The sequence below is a fragment of the Conger conger genome, chromosome 2 (assembly GCF_963514075.1).
Source record: "Conger conger chromosome 2, fConCon1.1, whole genome shotgun sequence".
In the NCBI taxonomy this organism is placed as follows: domain Eukaryota; kingdom Metazoa; phylum Chordata; class Actinopteri; order Anguilliformes; family Congridae; genus Conger; species Conger conger.
This window is the reverse complement of record NC_083761.1, coordinates 66,233,199-66,254,983: the sequence shown is the minus strand read 5'-3', so window position 1 is coordinate 66,254,983 and position 21,785 is coordinate 66,233,199. Positions and strand designations below refer to the sequence as shown.

Sequence of the window (21,785 nt, the reverse complement as noted above, 5' to 3'; positions counted from 1 at the left end):
AATTGTTATCTAACTAAATGTACAGTACAAAAATAACTTTTTAGGATCCAGCGTAACTTTGCAAACTATAACATCCTCCCATCGTTGTGATGTTATACTGTGCACTGTATGTACACTCAGTGACTTTATTAGGCAAACCTGTACACCAGCTTGTTAATATCAAATCAGCCAAACATGTGGGAGTGACTTAATGCATAAAAATATGCAGACATGGTCAAGAGGTGTTGTTCTGAGCAGACCACCAGATTTTCTGCCAAGATTTCCAGGTACTTTGTTGAATTCATTGTGCCTTTGATCTGAAACATTGCCCCTGGACCACTGGCAGCAACACATCTCCAAAATATCAATGACCCACCTCCATATTTGGCAGTAGATATGCGGTGCTTCGCCTAGTATGCATTCCTCTTTTGCCACCAAACATGTTGATGGTTTGTATGGCCGAAACATTCAATTTTGGTCCCATCTGACCATAGCACTCTCTTCCAATTATAATTCAAATGAGGTATGGCAAACTCCGTTTTCTTTTTTAAATTGTGCTCAGTAAGGGCTGTTTTCAGGCCACCATTCCAAAGAGTTTGCTGGTATGGAGGAGTCATTTTTTATTTGACACTTTTTACTCACACAAATTCATACTGGATAACACCTAAAAACGTGAGGTATATAATTGTGAAGCTAATCAGTAGGTCATTATATAAAAAGACTGTCCCACCAGGTAACAACTTCAGTTAGGCTCGATAACAAATTTTTATTGTAAAAATGCATAATTTCAATTGATTGGGTTGAGAAAACAACAACAGTGTGGTGTCACATACTAGAAACCATTTTCAGACATTTCCCAGAATGGCTCACAACATTTTCAAAGTTGTGTGTAAGAGACTTGGAACACATTGACCCATAACATACAGCAAGTGCAATTTGTAAAAAGAATGTATTGGAGTAAATGTTTTATTTCCTGAGCACTGCACACTTGTTGGGATCTCATATTGAATATTTATGAATTATTATTGGTGGTAATAAAAACAAAAAACTAAATACTTTGAAACTAAATGTTATTCCGTATGACATTTTGGACTGATATGATATGATTCTATTTTTTAAATTAAAATATATAAATTACATTTGCTGAAAATATTTTTAAGTATCAAAGGTGTGTGTGCATGTGTGTATACATATACACACTCAGTAAGCACTTTATTAGGTATTTATTACTTCTTTTTTAGACTTATTAGGTCTTCTGCTGCTGTAACTTATCCACTTAAGAGGTTTGAGGTGTTGTGTGTTCAGAGATGCTGTTCTGCATATCACTGTGGACAGTAGATGCATGTCAGGAGCCATGAAATGATTGTTGGTGACAGACAGGGTGGTTTGAGTATCTCAGAAACTATGGATCTCCTGGAGTTTTCATGCACAACAGTCTCTAGAGTTTGCAGAGAATGGTGCTAAATAAATAAATAAATAAATAAATAAAGAAATAGCATCCAATGGGAAGCTGTTCTGCGGGCAGAAATGCCTTGTTAATGAGAGGTCCGAGGAGAATGGCCAGACTGGTCAAAGCTGACAGGAAGGTGACAGTAGCGCAAATAACCACACATTAGGCTACAACAGTAGTATGCATAAGAGCATCTCTGAACACAACGCATCAACCCTCAAACTGAATAGGCTACAGCATCAGAAGGCTTAAGTCTAAATAAATAAACAAGTCTAATAGATACCTAAAAAAGTGCTCACAGAGTGTACATATAAGTTGTATGCTAACTATGATTCCTGTATAGGTTATGGCTTCCAAATCAATAATGTCCCACATTTCACCTTGGACCGCTCACGTTAGGTTAGCTATGTAACATTAACGTAAGTTCAACACCAGCAGTGTCAGCAGCTAACTTATCTAGGTTAGGCTACGTTATTTGGTTAAACTTACCGAACTAAAGGAACTAGTTATTTGTTTAACCTTTATTTGATCAGGTAGTCCCTTTTTATTTTTCGACCAAGACCTGGCCGACATGGCAGCAAAACACAACAAACAAGACACAGGCACAGACAAGAACATAAACTAAGCCTAGCTAGCGAGGAACAGAGTATCTAACGACAAAGATCGAAACATTCCATAACGTTATATGAATGTTATCTGCGTAGCAAGCCAGCCCAGAAAGTTTGTACTCGAAACGTGGCTAACTTAACTTAAACTAATTTCTGAAGTGAAGCGGTAAGTTACTGGTCTAGATCCCAGCTAATGACATAGTAGCAATCTCACCTTTGTATGGGTTGAAGCATTTTCCAAAACTGGAGCAAACTGTTATGTTATGTTGCCAAAAGTCAAGGTGGTCCCGTTCGTTAATCCAAGGAACTTGTTTATAACTCGCTGGCTAACATTAGCGGACTAGCTCGCTAGGTTTCCGAGTCCAAAAAGCACTTTCTAGTCCGGTCGTCCAAATCGTCGAAATGCAACTCCACCGATACTGGTCACAGGTGATAACATGCGCTTTTACAAAACCATTTATGTTAACAGGCTAGCTAAATGTGTTTAGTGTCTCTCGCTTTCCACTTTGGGCGAGAAACTCAAGCCTGCTCAAGCTTCTGTATTGTCAGTTGGCCAAATATCGTCCAGTTGCGGAGCGCGAGTCCCTTTCTCCCACCGTCTCGCCAGTTTTCAAGCTCCACCTTCTCTTTCTTCCAAGGAAGAAATGCAAGGCTTTGGTTTCTTTTACGTTGTGTCCCATCTGGGAAGCAGTCACTGAAGTAAGATCAAAGGTTGGATCATAGAACACCGACCGAATCAAACCTAATATCTCTTCGAATGACACGGTTACCTTGTGATGGTTTATACTACTGGAATGAACCTAGAAACTTTGCGATAACCTTGCTAAGTTGACTGGGTATCCAACATTAGCAGCGTCCGCAAGGAAAAAAATATTTAATCAAACATTCGAAATTTCTCATTCCTCTGCCATTGGACAAAGCGAAATAAATACACTTTTATCAATGTAATACGAACTAGCGTTAGTAACTCCTAAACGGTCTTGGGCAATGCGATCTCGTATTTTAGGTTTGCAGGCTTATTGTGTGTTGGTGACGTCTCCTGGATAAACCGCGCATAACAGGGCAGACGTGGATTTTTCTGTCCTGACTCCTTATGGTTTATAACAGGGGCCTGCTATTCTGATTATGAGGAGCCACAGTAGATCTTTGTAGCCTACTAGTGTGGCTCTCTAGGATCAGGAGTGCAGACCCCTGTTACATTTTAATTGCTGTATGTTACTCAGCACAAGTAGGTAAGGAAAATAATCTTAGAATTCCTGTGTGAGGTGGGCCATCCTAGCAATATTACATCCCACTGACAGCAGTCTGCTCCTAATCGATCCAGCCCTGTAAAATATTTGCATTAATCCATGTCTTAATTTAGGCTAATATGCCTGGCTGTATAACATAAGTATTAGCTGTATACATCTATTATTGCATATTTGTCACAATGAATGGTTCCAGATCTTTAGACAAAATGTAAAATTAGACAAATGAATTGAAATTCAAATATATAATTATTAGGAAATGGAGTAAACACAAAACATTGTTTAATTATTTAATTTAATGAAAAAAGTTATCAAACACCCAAATCACTCATGTGAAAAGTAATTGGCCCCTTAGTTACTCAATCAACCAATTAACCTAATTTAGTTGATAATTAGATTCAGCTGAATGAGCCAGGCTAGACTGCAGCCAGCCCTGTTGAATGTAAAAAAAAATTCACATTGAACCTTACCTCATCACAAAGTTTCTACAAGCACACTACGCCATTTTCAAAGGAAATTCCAGGAAGTCATTGAAATACTGTTTATCTGTCTGAAAAGGGTTAAAAAGCTATTTCTAAGGCTATGGGCCTCCACCGAACCACAGTGAGAGCCATTATCTCCCTAATGGAGAACACTTGGAACTGTGGTGGATCTTCCCAGGAGTGGCTGCCAGAATTCCTTCAAGGGTGCAGCGACAACTCATCCAGGAAGTCACAGAGGATCCCAAAAGTACATCCAAAGAACTGCACCCTCTAGCCTCAGCTAAGGTCAGTGTTCAGAACCATTAATTCTACTACCAGAAACTAATGAGAATATTGGGTTATTTTTCTGTGAACTGAATCTGAAATTAGGTTAAGCAACAAGACAAGACTCCGAAACACAAAAGCAAATCCACATCTGAATGGCTGAAAAGAAACAAAATTTACATTTTAGAGTGGCCTTGTCAAAGAGAGGGCAATTACTTTTTCACATGGGTGACATGGGCATTTGATATCTTTTTTCCATGTAATAAATTAATTTAAAAAATGCGTTCTGTATGTATTCTGGCACTGTACATGTCAGATCTATAGGTACAAATAAAATGTATAATTATAATATAATTGTTCCACAAAAGACATGTTGCACCCCCTGCAACTCCCCACAGGAGGGAGATGTGGCACTTCGGGATATATATATATATATATATATATATATATATATATATATATATATATATATATATATATATATATATAGAGAGAGAGAGAAAAAAAAAAGAAAAAAAAAGAAAGAACCCACACCAATACAAAATAAAGCCTTTCCATTACCCCTCATGGGTTCTGGGCAAAATAATAAAACTAACACAATAGTTTAAAAAAAAGGCTGCATCAGCTGCATCTTCTTTTCAAATGCTGACCTGAACCATACATAAACTTAAAAAAAAACTGTAATCATTTTGACATATCCAATTGGTGTTTGGAGGAACTCTGGCATCCATTAGGCAATTATAATTGAATGCAGTTTGCAATGGCCTGGGGAAAATGGGGCAACACTCAGGGATGCTAATTGTGCTTTAGCGTTAGCAGTCTACTCCTGTAGTAGATGTTGTGTATCTGATGCACCCTTTATTCAAACAAATGGTAAAGTCAGATGTGTTGTTACAGACCATTTCCCTTTGATATGGCATTTACTTTTGCAGAGCCAGGATAAACAAAGTTTAAAACTTACCTACAAGAGAAATATGACATACAAGGGTGTGTTCAAACAAATGGGCCAATGTATAAGAAGAATGAAAACATATCTTTTTTCCGAAAGATCTTTTGAGAAAAGGTCTCAAGAGAAACAATGGTTTCTGTGATGCAAGGTCTATGAGCCAATGAAAATGAATAAAAGGACATCTAGTACAAAACAAGCCTGTGCTTTTGATTCCTTGCACCTGTCCCTGGAGGAGAGAGGACTCAGAGGGATCAAAGGTGGGAAGGTGATCCACCACCAAACCTGAGTCTCCAAACAGATGCACAAACAGCACAAAAGTCCTTTTTAATTGACTGACAGAAACCTTTCATCTTTGTCTGAGTAATTGCATATTGTAACAATTTGTGTTGAGAGATTGGTGGGTGTGGGTGTGGGTGGCGGTGGGGGTGCAAGGCACAAGCCTTTATGACAAAGCTGACCTTGTAAAAGACAACCATGGCAGGGCCCCAATAGAATAAATATTCAAGAACCAGGGTCGGATCTATTGAAGCATATCACAGCCAAAATTGAAGTGAACATTAAATATGTGAATACTCGTACAGTATTTATAAAAATTCAATAATTCCTTTTGCATTTGCCATTTCATGTAACCTACCAATATTGATTACTGCATTTAAACAGGGATGTCCAGGCTTTATGAGTATTCATTCATTCATTATCCTAACCCACTTATCCTGAACAGGATCGCAGGGGGGCTGCAGCCTATCCCAGCATACATTGGGCGAAAGGCAGGAATACACCCTGGACAGGTCGCCAGTCCATCGCAGGGCGCAATCACTTACGCAGTCATACCTACGGGCAATTTAGACTCTCCAATCAGCCTAACCTGCATGTCTTTGGACTGTGGGAGGAAACCGGAGTACCCGGAGGAAACCCATGCGAACACAGGGAGAACATGCAAACATGCACCATCCATGCCGCCCCTTTATGAGTAGCTTCATTCAAATTATAATGCCAGTTGGAAAATAAAAATGTATTTCCTGAAGTGCTTCATGTGATTATGCCACAATAATGTCAATTTAAATGTAATTTACACTGTTTGCATTTTCAGTCTCTAACCAGGCATTTATTATTATCAAAAACATAGCTACGCTATAAAGGTAGCAGCATTTTAATGTAAGCATTTGAATGTAAAAAAAAAAGTGAAACGTTGCTTTGCATTAAAGACATCCACACAAATACTATTAATTTAATTAATTTAATCAATATTGATACGCAAATATCACTTGGAAACATGTTGTTGTCCAATAGTGTCTTAACAACCACATTGAATTGGAACCTTGATTTAACCTCTCATTTTCTGCAGCACATGCTGGGGTATTATATTTTTAAAACTGAAATTCGATTGACAGGGAAGAGTGCCCTCTACTGACCCTCCAACACCTCTTCCAGCAGAACATTAGTTTTACCTGGTCTTCCATCCAAGTATGACCCAAGTTGGTCAGGATAACAGTGTCTGATCACTCATACTGTGGTTGCCCCCAATAGTCAATTGGGCAACTGCAGTCTGCTTGCTCAAGCTGTACGCGATGTGTCTTTCCTCCAAGGTATATCTGTACAAGCTCAGTTTGTGAAAAGCATCAGTGGATTGACATGTTTCAAGTTAATATCAGACACTGCAGCGATGAGTATGGCTCTTGAATACAGTTGGGCATTTCAAAAGTAGTGCAAAAGAGGCTTCACTGATGAGTCAACTCATCCTCCCATAATTCTCTTCACACTAGTCTTCCTTCTATATGAGGTGTATTCTATTTAAAGGTGCACATAACTACACAAAAGTGAGAATCACTGAAGAATGAGACCTCAATTATAATACAGTATCTACCATACATCTGCATCTACCATGGCTTAAACTGTATTGACAGTATATAAGCAATAGAGGATATGGTGTCCGCAGAGGTATTTCTTTTTTTACTTACTTATTCTGAGCCAAGTCTTTTTCTAACAATGGTGATTCTGACAATTATTGAATGGCAATTTGGGGGGTGACATGGCTCAGGCAGTAAGAGCAGTCGTCTGGCAGTCGGAGGGTCGCCGGTTCGATCCCCCGCCCAGGCTGTGTCGAAGTGTCCCTGAGCAAGATACCTAACCCCCAAATGCTCCTGACGAGCTGGTCGGTGCCTTGCATGGCAGCCAATTGCCGTGAGTGTGTGAGTGTGTGAGTGTGTGTATGAATGGGTGAATGAGAAGCATCAATTGTACAGCCCTTTGGATAAAGGTGCTATATAAATGCCAACCATTTACCATGAGATATGTCAGAAACAGCAGTATAGAAAAATCATCAGTGCCTATGGACTTGCTAAGACTGTATTGTACTGTAAAGAATGTACTGTACACTGTATAATTTCTTAATGTAACTATGCTACAAGCTAATTCACATCCATTTTTGAAGTCCATTTACTACAGCCAGTTGGCTATGTGTGTTCATGTTTCCAAAGAAGCTGTCTTCATGTCTGCATGAAAGATTCTTAATCAGAGATTAACATTCTGCAAAAGGAAACAGAAGTTCTTCAATCATTCTCTCTGAATAAAGGTTTGATGTTTATTTCTGTAAAATATATATATTAAAAGAATTAAACCACAACATATATTTAAGTTAAACCACAACACAAACACGCAGATACAGGGGTCCAGTGAATTGTATTATAAGCTTAATTTGACCGAAGTAAAAATGTAAATCTAGCCACCTAGGCACCCTATATTCTTGGGAAATTATGTTGTATGATGCTAAGGCTAATGTAAACAGCCTTTGTATTAGAGTTAGCGCTTACTATACGTTTGCGTTGGTTGGCACTTCCATTCAAAACAGCAAATTTTGATCATAAATTTGAATTTGACCTCAAAATTCTAAGACGTACACGAAAGGTAAGCAAATATCGTGTTAATGGTAGATGTCTCCTTAAGATTTGACAGAACAAATGCGTTTCAGACAGCAGAATTATCGTTGAAATGGAAAATGGACGCTAAGTATAATTTTAAATAATGCATCGTTATGCATGTTAGCTAACTATAAAAACAATACCTTTGCGAGAACTCGCTTCAAGTTCAACCAAGAAAAAAATAAAAATACCACTTTTTGCTAGTACATACCATCCGCGTATAACAAATGGGAACAGTTACAGTTAAACACGCAGTGGGCCGAATAGATTCTTGAAACCAAGTTCTCAGCCAAGGGTTTTATTTTTAATGCATATTTATAATGACCTATCAACTAATGAAGTATTATTTGAACCTCCCAGTGTAAAAACATTTTACCTACGTAAGTGAAAGGTTTGCATTTGTTGAAAGCCTCAAAAGACAGGAAATTAAAATGATCAGCACTAATGCTAACATCAGCCTGCTCTCCATCAAGGTATCAGGACAGATCTTTGACAACAATAATTGTATATATTTCATACATTATAAAATGTATAGTGATAATCAAAGTCATTTGTGGGTGATACTATCATTGAGTGACTGTGAATGCTCAGTCGTTAGCCACAACTTTGTTTAATTGGTCAATTACTTTTGGACAAATGTTAGTAATTATGTATAGGTCCATATACGTACATACTGTAGGCAATATATCTGCTGCTACATTCATTACATTACAGTATTGGCATTTGGCAGACGCTCTTATCCAGAGCGACATACATCAAAGTGCAAAGTGCATACCCATAACCAGGGATATGTGCGCTGAAAGACCCCAGAGGGAAGTACAATTTCAAGTGTTAACAGTAAAACAAAGATGACAGAATGACATACAGTAGGCCTATGTGAATGAGATCATAACAATATACAATCTATACTCTGCAATATATATTAATATAAATTAATCACACTAGTTTAAAAATCGACAGTTTGTGCACAAGCTATGTTTAAAGAGTGATACAAGATATGTGGTCCCAAAGAGGACACATTTGACATGTTGGAAATAAATCAGGCTTTAGAAAAGTATATGGAGTTAAAAAATAAGTATATTGCCTCTAACCTTAATATGCAAAATGTCCAGTACACTTTACAGCGCACTAATCTAAGATTATGAATTCTTTGAGAGGTTTGAATCTTAAACAATCTGCCCAGTGGTGACACATATTGTTTGACATAGAGTAGACATTGTACATGGCTGTAGTATGTGCTGATGCCTTGATGGAGAGCAGGCTGTCAGCATTTTGGCTGATCAATTTAATTTCTTGTATTTTGAGGCTTTCAGCAAATGAAAACATTACACTTAAAACATATTTTTTTGTTTTTAATTGGAAGTCTTAGATTGGATTTATTCAGGTAAGTGCCATTGTATATAATGTCTCAATTGTTTTGTGTCAACCGAAATACTTTAGTAGAGTATTCAGAGTCAGAGAATGGGCAAATACATGGGGCTGTACAAAAAAGAAAAAGGCACTGGTTTTGGCTGTCTTATCATACCTATTGGTGTACATGACATTTATCTATTGTACAGTTTAATGACTTTGGCATTGTGCAGTCTCTCCATCAACTCCAACTCCAGCTTGTAGTCATGGTGGAGGTAGCCATTAGGTGGAGTAGCTTCTCCAAAGTCAATCTTCTCAAAGTAAGTTTCAGGGTAATTTCTGTGATTTGTTGTAAGGAAGCCATAGGCATTCACCTGGAGGTCGACAGAACAGAAAAATAAATTAAAGCATCACCTACACATACCACAATACTACAAATGCTCATTTTAACCTTCTAGTTGGCCACAGTATTCCTAACCAAACCAAAAGTCAAATTCATCATCTGTCAGATGCCTCAGTCATTTGCATTGAATTAAAAGAAGAGAAAAGGGATGGTAAGTTCCTTACAATATCACATGTGTGCACTGCCAAAAACAGACCGAAGGCTCCACTGCTGGGTCTGAACATTTTCCAGGACTTTTCATTTAGGTGCCAGGATTTCAAGTACCTAAGAACATCATAATCATGGGTTCATTCAATCTTAATTGTTATTGTGCCGATAATATTTCTTCTCATGCCACCAGAACATTTGTTGGGATTTTTAAAACACTGAAGAGAAACCTTTTCATATCTGTGAGCTGAAAATTATAATACCACAAAGGAAGGGCTTGTCAAGCTTGTACTCACAAAGCTAACACACAAGTATTACGAAAGGAGTGACTGACGTCTGTAGCAATTGTGCCAGAGGTGTGGTCTCACCTGTTCCTGATGTACCTCAGAAAGTCAGGGTGCAGCACAAAGTATTTGTTTTCATCAAAATTATCCAAGAAGTAAAATCTTTGCCTAAGAAAAAAAACAACTATTTCAACATAAATCAAATTCAAGGTGTACAGAAAGTATCCTATGCATATAAACATGAATTATAGTCAAGCATGTATTCGTATTACTATCCTTTTATTTTCTGTTCATCTAAACATCATTATTTCCAACAAAAACCCACTGTTTGCCACAGCCCCGGTTTGGCACCAGTTTAGTTATTTTTTTCTGTGTGCCATCTCTGTTTGCCTCATTCTGTTACTTTCCTGGTTGTCCTAGTTTACTGTTATTCATTTCACTTTGTTCTGATTGTTTTCTCTGGTTGTTTAAAAGATTTTCATTCCCATGTTAGCCCATTATAATTTCTCTGTACTTTGCTTGTTTCTATTATTTACGTATCATCTTAGTTTACCTGTGTTAGTTAGTTGTCATGTGCATCACCAGTGTCTTATTATTTCTGATTCTTTGATCTCTGTATATATTCCCCTCAAGCTCCTTAGTTCCACAGAGTGTCCCAGTCACCACTACTTGTGTTTTGCCCCATGTGTTACTTGTGGTACCTCATCCTAGTTTCCGCAAGTTGTTCCAGTTCCTGTAATAAAGTATACTCGTTCCTACTCCTGCCTCCTGGTCTTGCTTTTGGGTCTACCCTGCAACATACCTGTGACAGTGTTACTGTACCAGGTCCCTGCTCCCATAAGACTCTCAGAGTAAAATGGCACTATGAGATTCTTCCACGTTTTAAATATCAGGTAGGCCATCTATGTTTTCAGGGAGACTGGCTTTTTCCACAACAGGTTAAAAAGCTGCCAAATCCTTTTGGTGTCAGGGTTTTTTAAGGCTTTTGCCTGCAATATTACATACATCATCATTGCTTGAGTTGCATTTCTTTGCAAGAGTTATTTATACCTTGTGTATGTTATTATAGTGATAGACACTATACAGTCAAAATTACTGCTACTTGTGGGCTATTTAAAAAAAAAAACGATACTTCTTTCCTTTCAGCCAAGACACAATTCACTATGTCAATGGGCACAATATATTCTTGTATAAATGTCTGACATCAATTAATGATTTAATTGGTAAGCCTGAAAAATGCTTTCTTATTTGTTGTGTACAATAATACAGATTCAGTCTCTTGGACATTTATAACATGCAGCACTGCATTTTACTCACCACAACTTTTTGTATGCTGTCCACAGAGAACTTGTCTTCTGCAGCAAAGCTTTGAGGAAATGAAAATCCCTCAGGCTCACAGGAATTAGGACATACCTGATACCCTTTAGGATGGGAAAATCATGGACTGAATGAGGTGGGTGTGTTTGGTTAGAAATATCAGTTCATTGCACAATGCAGCAGGGAAGTTACAGAAAACCCACTGTATTTGAAATTATTTCATGGGGAAAATTACAAAATGAACACTTGAATGCATTTAAAGTGAGCACTTGATTAAGTATTTATTATTCTGATTATTCTGCTCCTTCTGCTGCTGTAGCCTATCCACTTTGAGCTTTGACACGTTGTGGGTTCAGAGATGCAACCACTGTTGTAATGCATGGTTATTTGTGCTACTGTCATTTTCCTGTTAGCTTTGACTAGTCTGGCTCATCACCTCTGACTTCTCATTAACATTGTGTTTCTGTGCAGTCACTGAACTCTTGCTCACTGGATGTTTTTTGGTTTTCACACCATTCCGAGTAAACCCTAGAGACTGTTGTGTGTGAAAATCCAAGGAGATCAGTGGTTATGCATTGCACTGCTTCCACACAATTGGCTGATTAGATAGTTGCATGAATAAGTTCCTAATAAAGTGCTCAGTGAGGAGGTGATTTTAAGTGAGGCTGCCATCTGCTAGATCTTATTTGAACATCTAAAACTGACTTTCTTTCATTTGGAAAACTGATACAAATAAACCACAGCCTTAAATATCAGGGTTCCAAATTTGAAACCAATGCTTTTCTTTACATGTCCTTTAAAATAGCTGCATGGAAAAATAACTGATAAATGTGCCCAACTCCCTGAATTCTGCATGAGCTCAAAAAGAACCTGTGGACCTGTGCACCTCATCAGTTGGGATGTCCCTGAAGCCCATCTCCTGGATCATGTCGAGGGAGGCCATCAGGGTGTTGCCCGTGTGGACATAAACAGAGGTTTTCATTCCCACATCCTCCTCATGCCCTTCAATTACTGCTCCATCCATCCTGCACAGAGACACAGTAAAAAAACAAAAGGTGACGAGAATGACACAAGCAAGAAACTAGCCCTATATTGTACATCATGAACCACTGTGACATTTCTGTTGGACATCATAGAACTGGACCTGTACAGAAGCAGGTCCACTTAGCTAGGACACTGCTGTCATAGCCTTGAGTGAATCACTTCATGCAGATTGCTTCAGTAAGTCAATGAATGGACAATATGTCAAATATCAGCAATGCAATAAAAGTCGCCATGGGTAATGGTAGTGTAAGGAATTTCTAGCTTTTTAGCATTTCTGTCAGGTGGCTCTGATGGGTATTCTATTTGGCACCATTGAAACAAATGAGATTAAAAATTAGGTTTAAGATGAGAAGTGTGGCATGGTCTTGAGCCATGTACCAGTCCCCCTGCAGAGGTTCGATCCCCCACCATGGTACCTTCTGAACTGTGATCCCTTTTCTACCCACTCTTCTTTCTCCTTGTCTGAATAAACAAAAAAGAAAAGAAAAGTAGGCCGATAACAGAAAGCTAAGGTAACAAATAATATGAAAATGTTCACCTAAACACATAGTCATGAGAATCAATCTCCTTGCCCATCTTGGAGCCTCTGAGAATCCCTCCATTGGCTACAACAGCACAGTGGATACAGGCTTGCTCATCAGTGGAGGGAACTGACAGGAATGGGAATTCCTTAGGTTTGGGGATCAAATCCACAATGTTCTTCACCTCTGCAGGGAGAAAAACTCTGATCACATGGAGCTTGCTTCAAATGACCGAATCAAAGTACTTAATTTCAAAGGTTAGATCATTGCATTCAGGAAGATTTATCCGTCTTAACTGTGAATTCACTCAATTCACAACTAGGTAATAAAACATGGCTGTATTTATGGTCTTGACATTAATAGATTAATCTTTTCCAGCAAGCCAATGATAAACCCTCACCTGTGTACATGTAACCCATGAAGCCAAAGGGATTGTTGAAGTGTACTAGTCTGTTCCATTCACTGATATTGATGTGATTTCTGTGCAGGAAGAGCTGAATATTGGGAATGAAATTCTCCTTAAACTCTGAGTCATCTAAGTTCCTGAGGGATTGCCGACATACCTAAAATGGCAACAGATAATACAGTCAGATAAGCATGGATCTTTCCGGTTATTAAATTCTAGTGGACAGATGACTGAAATATGAACTAACTGAGTCATTGGATAACATACAGTCAAAAACCATAAAAACACACTGTAAAAATGGCTTGTGTCTTAGTAAAACAGATAATCCTCCTGTTCTGGAACTTATCCCAGCTGCCACCAAGATGCTGTTAATTCATTCACGTGAACACTGACTGCTTAGCCATGTTGGCCATTGAAACCCACTCCCGAGCCAGTCTGAGAACAATGAACTCTCCCCTTCAGTCTGGTTCCTCCAAAGCCTTTGATCTGTCCCATCATGGGAGTTTTTCCTTTCCATGTTGCCCATGGTGTACATTTGTTGGGGTTTAGGCCAAGGTCAATTGTAAAATGTATTGCAGCAAATAGTTGCAAAATGTGCTATTCAAATAAACCTGATTTCATTTGAACTGATAAAGAACTCAACAAATACAGTAGGGTCCAAAAGTCTGAGATTACATTGAAAATCTGGATGATTTTTTTTTTTTTTTTCATGTAATCCTGGAAATAAACAGAAAGTTTTAGGATTTTGAAAAAATTAAAACAAATGAATGTTGGGACGCCAGAAGTCACTGTTGAGTCCTCCGGAGGCGTCGTGGGCTCATCAACGAAACGTTGAGGAAGGAGGGTGCCCACTTGAAAACTCCTCTGTGTCAACCTTCCATTGTCATCAAGTCTACTCTCTTGGTAAGTGCTTGAGTTGGCACATAAAGGATATTTACATCTTGTCCTGTGTTTTGAAATCTTCAAAGCTTTGCAAGAACTACTCAAAGATCTAAGAAGAGCAAGGAGTGCTGGACAATCCAATCACCTGAACTCAACCCCACTGAACATTTATGGGGGCACTTGATGATAGACAAAAGCCAAGCATTCAGTAACATCCCAAGATACTATTTGGAACATTGTCAAATAATGCTGGGATAACATGAATCATCAGGTTTTGATTCATGAGTCTATGCCAGCTTCAGTGCACTTTGCCATTAAAGCAAAACGGGGACATACCAAATGCTATTCTTAAATTAATGTAATTCTTCAAAGATTCAACGTTTCACTGAAATTGTTATGCTGATAATATACACTCACTGAGCACCTTATTAGGAACACCTGTACACCTACTTATTCATGTGATTATCTAATCAACCAATTGTGTGGTAGCAGTGCAATGCATGCAATGATGCAGATACGGGTCAGGAACTTCAGTTAATGTTCACATCAAGCATCAGAATGTGGAAGATTTTTGATCTAAGTGACTTTGACCATGGAATGTTGGTGGTAGACAGGGTGGTTTCAGGAGCTCAGAAACTGCTGATCTCCTGCAATTTGCACACACAACAGTTTGTAGAGAATGGTGCGAAAAACAAAAAACATCCAGTAAGCAGCAGCGTGGGCAGAAATGCCTTGTTAATGAGAGGTCAGAGGAGAAGGGCCAGACTGGTTAAAGCTGACAGGAAGGTGACAGTAATGCAAATAACCACTCATTTCAACACTGGTATGCAGAAAAGCATTTCTAAACACACAACACATTAAACCTCTAAGTGGATAGGCTACAGCAGCAGAAGACTTAATAAGTCTAAAAAATAAGTGTAATAAATACCTAATAAAGTGCTCACTGAATGTAATTAGTAATGAAAAAGTATTAAATTAGAAAAGAATGCAAAATAGAAGCATTTTCACAAGTGGTCTCAGACATTTGGACCTCCCTGTATGTGACAGAAATGTGACATTATTAGAACATGTGGATTCAAAAAGTGGGCAATGGTTCTGTCAGTTGTGCACTGTGCCCTTCCTCTTCCCATTGATATTATTCATGTGACAAAACAGAAGTATATTGTGTTGTCTTGTTTTAATGAAAGCATTTCTCACCATTTCTCTGGGTTGCATATCCCGGAGATACACCTCTTCCAACATCCACAAAGGTATTTCTTTGATATTATCTTCCCTTATCTGAGCCGAGACATCATGAGATCCAACAAAGAGTCCTTCAGATGCACCAACTGCTTTTGCATGAGTCAAATGCCTAGAAGGATAGTAATCACAATACCTGTTCTTAATAATAAAAATAAAAATAATAATAATAATAATAATAATATAATAATCTGAACAATGTTCATATTACTGCACTTTCCTCACCACTGTTGCCCAAACCAACATTAATACTAATGGACAGATGACCCACAATAATTTCAATAATTCAAAAAATGGCTTTTCTCTTCCTCTATCATGTCCTATCACTTACACTGTGTCAAATTGATGCAGACCACATTAAATAGGGGCTATGCACTGGACTCAAACTGTCTAACAGATCTTGCCAATGGTGTGATTTTTAGACAGCAGTCTAGACAAAAATGTGATAATATTGGTAGTTGTGCATTGTTTTAAGATATATGTGATTGACAATGCACAGTTAGAATCAGAATAACATCATTACAACCACAATACAAGTGATATAATACAGAGTATAGATGGTGCAAATCATTTGACCAAAAAATGATGGCTTTTAGCTGAAAGAAGTATCACAAGTGACTATGCAGAATCTCCCGTTTATACTTTTTATACTTTTACATTTAATGTGAAAATGAACACAGTGTTGGAAAAATAACACTCCGAAGGATACTGGACAGGAAGGCTTTCCTGGCATTTCTAAATAACATCTTATAATATAGATATTCCTACTTGAATGTTCACCTAATAATTTCTAGCAAAAATATACTTTTTGTTGGGATTATTAGTATACATAATGACAAAGGTATAGGCCTACGTATGAAACAACAAGCTCAGCACATTGAATTAGTATATAGGTCTGCATATGAAGTAGTTTTTGCAACATCAAAAAAGCCTTTTCCTGTCAGTCAAAACTCACCGAGTGCAGTATAACCCTTCGATATCCGAATATATTCTGTACCCCAGTAGACAAACGACTGCAATCATGAAAATGAAAATCTGTAAACGCCAAAGTTTCATTACTCAACGATAGGTGTTGCAGTTATAAGCAACAAATCAAATGAACAGGTTTGATTTGACCCACAAGGGTCAACAAACTGAAACCAACAGTATCGGTGTCTTCCGCGTTTTTCTGTAACGCGCATAACAACCATAGGCTCACATGCCCTTTTGTTATGAAGCCAGCCTGTGCTTCAGTCTGGCTACATGACTATAAGGTTGTTTGAGATGAGCAAGTGCAGTGCATGACAATTGCAATGTTCCCCAACTTGCTCTGGAAATCCGCGAGGCGCTCCCAGTTTTCAGGGCTGGGCGAGGCAGTTGCTCTACGTCGACTGCACAACTTCATGCATGATGGTAAACGACTTACTCCGGTTTGTGCGAAGCGCCTATTGGCTCAGAAAAGCTGTCACCACCCACAAGGAAGTGGTTTTTAATGGTTTTTATAATTTCTTTTACAATTTAAAATCTTTTTTCTTTTTTTAAAACACACTCAATAACACAAAATAATAATTTTAACAAAAACAAGCACTACTTTCAAAACTAGACAACAATTCCCACAAGGAAGGTAAGAGATTTCTCTGTTCTCCAGTGTTGGCAGATTGGGGGTTGTTTGTCGTTGACGGGTATATTACATTTGAGCTACTTTTCACAATTTTGGGCGGTATTTGTTTTCTGAAAAATTACACATTATATGCACAATATCAAACAATATGTAGCGATATAGAATATACAGGCGGCATGTAGCGTAGTGGTACATGACTGTGACCCACAAGTTCGGTGGTTTGATCCCTGATGTAGCCACAATAAGATCCATAAGTCTATCCTGGCAGCGCCCTTCAGAGAGGAGATAAGGGAAGATATCTGGCGAGTCTCCCGCGGGGGCCAGTCGCGTATAGGTGGAGAGCCAACAATGGTGGCAGAAACCACCGATATATATTTTTATAAAGCAAAGCCTACTATTAAACCCATCCTCTGTTCCTAGTCTTCTGTATGTTCAATCACAATTAGTATTTAATGAATAATCTGTCATTAGTTTCACACTACAATGTACAACCCACATTTCCTTAGGCTTTCTTTATATAGAATTTATATTTTGAATTCCATTAAACTTTCCACCACATTTTGAAATGTTCACATGCCAAGTGACATCACAGTCATAATATCACATATGAAGTCTGAACCGTAATTTAAGAGTTAAATGTTTTAATTTAACTTCTGGAACATACATATCAATTTAGAACACATGAATATTCATTTACACAAAACATTGATCAATATTTAACACAAAACAAATAAAACAGAATGCAGACAACAATATTAGTATTATTGTTTTTACAGTCGTTGTTATGTTTAATTATTATATACACTGGCCAGTTTATTAGGTCTAGTCCCAGGCACAGAACCCCCCATTTTCCTCCAGATGTGCGTGGATTCAACAAGGTGCTGGAAACATTACTTAACGATTTTAATCCATTTTGACTCAATAGCATTTTGTCCACTCATTTATGCTGCAAATGTTTTGTTCCCACTCATTCCAAAGTCACTATCATCATCATGGTACCAGCTTGAACATGGCACATTACCAGGAAACATCCATTTGAAAAAAAATATAGACTGTGGCCATAAAAGGATGTACATGGTCAGCAACGACGCTTAGGAATGATGTGGCATTGAAATGATGCTCAATTGGTATTAAGGGGCCTAATTTGTGCCAAGACAATATTCCCTACACCTACATTATACCACCATCACCAGCCTGCACAGTGACACAAGGCAGGATGGATCTCCAAATGTGGATTTACAAAAAATATTTTTTCACCAAAGTAATTTTTAAAAAGGAAAATCCATTTATACATTTATACAATTCATGTGCATAATTTAACATGTTAAAAGTAAAATGAAATAATATTATACAGAGTATTATACTTTCATTTTACCCATGACTAAAAGAGGGGAAGTGTCCATGTAATTGAGTTGTGGGTTGCTTTCCAGAGGCACAAAAATGTAAACATATGCATAACGCGTATGCTTATCTAGTATCCAGTATCTGTTTACTATAGGGCAGCACTATGCCTGACAACATGTACTACATATAAACAATGAAAAAACAATGTATGGGCCCAAGATAGGCCTGGCACATGTCCAACGTGTCCTGGGTGAGGATTTATTGTCAAGCGCATCTCAGCCCACACCAAACCAATGATAAGACCAGCTGTCTGGCAAATAAATAAAAAAAGACCAGAAACATCTACAGAATTACTTAAAACAATAATCTCATGCATTACAGTATATGATAACATGTACTGTATAACTTGTGCCACAGAATTTTTTTTTCTATTGATTGTATACCAATATAGCAAATGTTAACACAATAGTATGTGTACTCATACACTGTTAAGACTCCTTATTCTGTAATTAGTATTAGTGATACATATCCAGGTAGAGAGGCTTCAGATTCCCATATTAGTGCACACACACTCATATACGTGGAGTTATAATCTTGATACAGACTTCACTTTAATTCCAGATTCTGGACATATCCTACACATTTACCCAGTATGTTATCACCTTAAAGCATAAGTACATATTGGTACATAGCTAAGTACGTATAGCTGAGCAACACTGTCAGGCAAGTATGTGACAATGTGTGTTATAATAGCAATGGTTCCTCTTTGGGACATTATATTCTGCTGGAGATCTATCATCCTGATGGGTTCTCATTTCAACCCAAACATAGCACCCCAGACTCTACTAATAAGCAGCTCATCAAGATACAGTCCCCTCCAAAAGTATTGGAACAACAAGGTAAATTCCTTTGTTTTTGCTATACATTGAAGACAATTGAGTTTGAGGTCAAAAGATGCACATGAGATGACAGATCTGAATTTCAGGTTTTATTTCCTGGTATTCATATCTAGATTTATTAAACAACTTAGAAGATATCATCTTTTGTATCAGACCACTCAATTTTTAGGCGAGCAAATGTAGTGGAACATGTGACTGACAGGTGTTTCTTATTGCCCAGATGTGTACTGTTAGATTGATTGGTTAAACAATAAATAGTTCTGAATGTCTACTCTTGGTTTTAGCCTTGGGTTTTGCCTGTGAAGACTGCATTTGAACCAACATGAAGACCATAGAGCTGTCATTGGGAGAAAAGTAAGCCATTTCAAGGCTTAGAAAAGAGGGGATACTTGGAATGTCCTGAAAAAGAAAAACCGCTGGCGTACTGAGCAACAAATAATGAGCAAGTCGCCCAAGGAAAACTGCAGTTGATGACAGAAACAATGTGAGAGCTGTGAAGAAAAAACCCAAAACATCACAAACAATTTCCACAGGGTAGGAGTGAAGGTATCTCAATCAACTGAAGAAGACTTAGAGAGCAGCAGTATAGAGGCTATACCACAGGATGCAAACCACTCATCAGTAGTAAGAATCGGGAGGCGAGATTACAATTTACAAAGAAGTACAGAGATGAGCTACAAAAGTTCTGAAACAAAGTTTTATGGACTGATGAGACCAAGATTAACATCTACCCAGGTGATGGAAAGGCCAAAGTGTGGAGAAAGAAGCTACTGATCTACTCATGATCCAAACTTACAAGCTCATCTGTGAAGCACGGTGGAGGAAGTGTCATGGCTTGGGCTTGCCTGGCTGCTTATGCAGTAGGCTCCCTAATCTTTATTGATGATGGAAATTATGATGGTAGAACAGGATGAATTCAGAAATCTACAAAAAAATATTCTGTTTGCCAACTTATGGAGAAATGTGTCCAAACTAATTGGGAGAAACTTCATCTTGCAGCAGGACAGTGACACCAAAACACACTGCCAACACAACAAATTACTTCATTATGGAGAAAAAGTGGAAGGTTTTCAACTGACCAAGGCAATCACCAGACCTTAACCCAATCAAGCATATAATTGGGTTAAACAATCAAACAAACAACAACTGAAAGAGGCTGCAGTAAAAGCCTGAAAAAGCATCACAAAAAAATAATGCAACAGTTTGGTGATGTCAATGGGTCACAGGCTTGATGCAGTTATTGCAAGCAAGGGATATGCTACCAAATATTAAGTGTTATTTACTTTCATTTACTTAATATTTTCTCTGTTCCAATACTTTTGCTCACTTAAAAATTGGGTGGTTTGATACCAAAGGTGCTATGTTCTAAGTAGAAGATCTAGCTGTAACAACCAAGAAATAAAAGCTGAAATTCTGAACTTGTCTCTCGTGTTCATCTTTTTATCTCAAGCCCTAATGTATTTAGTGTATAGGAAAAACAAAAGAATTGGCCTTGCTGTTCCAATACTTTTGGAGGGGAATGTATATAGCTGTTGAATGTGGTGTGCATTATTAGGTTAGAGTGAAACCCTACAGGACAGTAGGTCAGAAATAGGGGTGGTTACTACTGATGTAGATTTATCTGTGCCATATCTAGAAAAATGTTGCAGTTATCTTCACTGCACACTCTTCATTAATTGTCATTGCATATGGCAGCATTCAGAACATTCTGCATCCATTTAGGAGTATATGGTTTCACAATGAACTATTAAATGCTGTCACAGATTAACTATACTGAAGATTCCCAAATAATGCAACTCATTTCTTTTTAGTGTTTCATTTGATTTGCTTCCAGGATTCTAATGACATATCACCTGTTGGGAAGGATGACTAGGCCTTAAACCCAAAAATGCTTATAATGCTCCTGCTGATCATGCGTTTGTGTGAGGGGGGCATGGGGGTTCAAATTTCTCATAAGGTGATCATTGTATTAATTGACGACTGAAACATGAATCGTTCCAAAACGAAATATTTAGACAGTAAAAGAGAATGTGTAATTTATAAGTCTCATAAAAAAAAAACATAACTGCACATGCACTTACTTAAAATGTGAATGTACTGTAGATATTTACTGCCATTTAAGGATGTGTTTGAAATAACTTGTTATTGTTATTCTACATTCGTATTTGAAAATATGTACACATTTTACATTTTAAATTTATTCTCCTTTCTTTTGGGGTTCTTCTCTTCCCTGGTAAAGTCTAATGAGGTTGGCATCATGTAGTTTCTTCCATGTTTTTATCTCCAGATTGTAGTCATGATTGATGTAAAAAATAACTCTGGTTTTTGCAAATCTTTCGTAGTAGTAGTTTGAATATTTTGCATGATCTGCTGTAATGAATCCATAGGCATCCACCTGAAAATGAAGAAGAGGGTTAGCGAAATAAAGCACTAGCAGAAAGATCCAAAGGAT

General features: G+C 37.8%; 2 protein-coding genes across 9 annotated transcripts in view; both read right to left on the bottom strand.

The window, feature by feature from the left end:
* The window catches only part of LOC133121814 (caskin-2-like), a 62,505-nt gene extending 59,577 nt beyond the window's left edge, over window positions 1-2,928 (bottom strand). For 2 of the 5 annotated variants that reach the window (XM_061231306.1, XM_061231307.1), the window contains exon 1: window positions 2,252-2,927. The gene's annotated coding sequence lies outside the window, so the exon portion shown is untranslated. Of the gene's footprint in view, window positions 1-2,251 lie in introns of all 5 variants that reach the window. The other 3 variants (XM_061231309.1, XM_061231310.1, XM_061231308.1) reach the window with 2 other exon arrangements.
* A 4,699-nt stretch (window positions 2,929-7,627) lies between these two features.
* Window positions 7,628-21,785, bottom strand: part of LOC133120792 (alpha-N-acetylgalactosaminide alpha-2,6-sialyltransferase 1-like) — a 28,252-nt gene continuing 14,094 nt past the window's right edge. The window contains exons 1-9 of one of the 4 annotated variants that reach the window (XM_061230367.1): window positions 16,446-16,577; window positions 15,449-15,602; window positions 13,364-13,526; window positions 12,981-13,149; window positions 12,285-12,423; window positions 11,399-11,502; window positions 10,166-10,249; window positions 9,815-9,914; window positions 7,628-9,621 (exon numbers count right to left, since the gene is read on the bottom strand). In XM_061230367.1, the coding sequence (XP_061086351.1) occupies window positions 9,442-9,621; window positions 9,815-9,914; window positions 10,166-10,249; window positions 11,399-11,502; window positions 12,285-12,423; window positions 12,981-13,149; window positions 13,364-13,526; window positions 15,449-15,602; window positions 16,446-16,546 (1,194 nt within the window). In that variant the 5' untranslated portion in view covers window positions 16,547-16,577 and the 3' untranslated portion in view covers window positions 7,628-9,441. Of the gene's footprint in view, window positions 9,622-9,814; window positions 9,915-10,165; window positions 10,250-11,398; window positions 11,503-12,284; window positions 12,424-12,980; window positions 13,150-13,363; window positions 13,527-15,448; window positions 15,603-16,445; window positions 16,578-17,714; window positions 21,729-21,785 lie in introns of those variants that run through there. The other 3 variants (XM_061230368.1, XM_061230369.1, XM_061230366.1) reach the window with 3 other exon arrangements.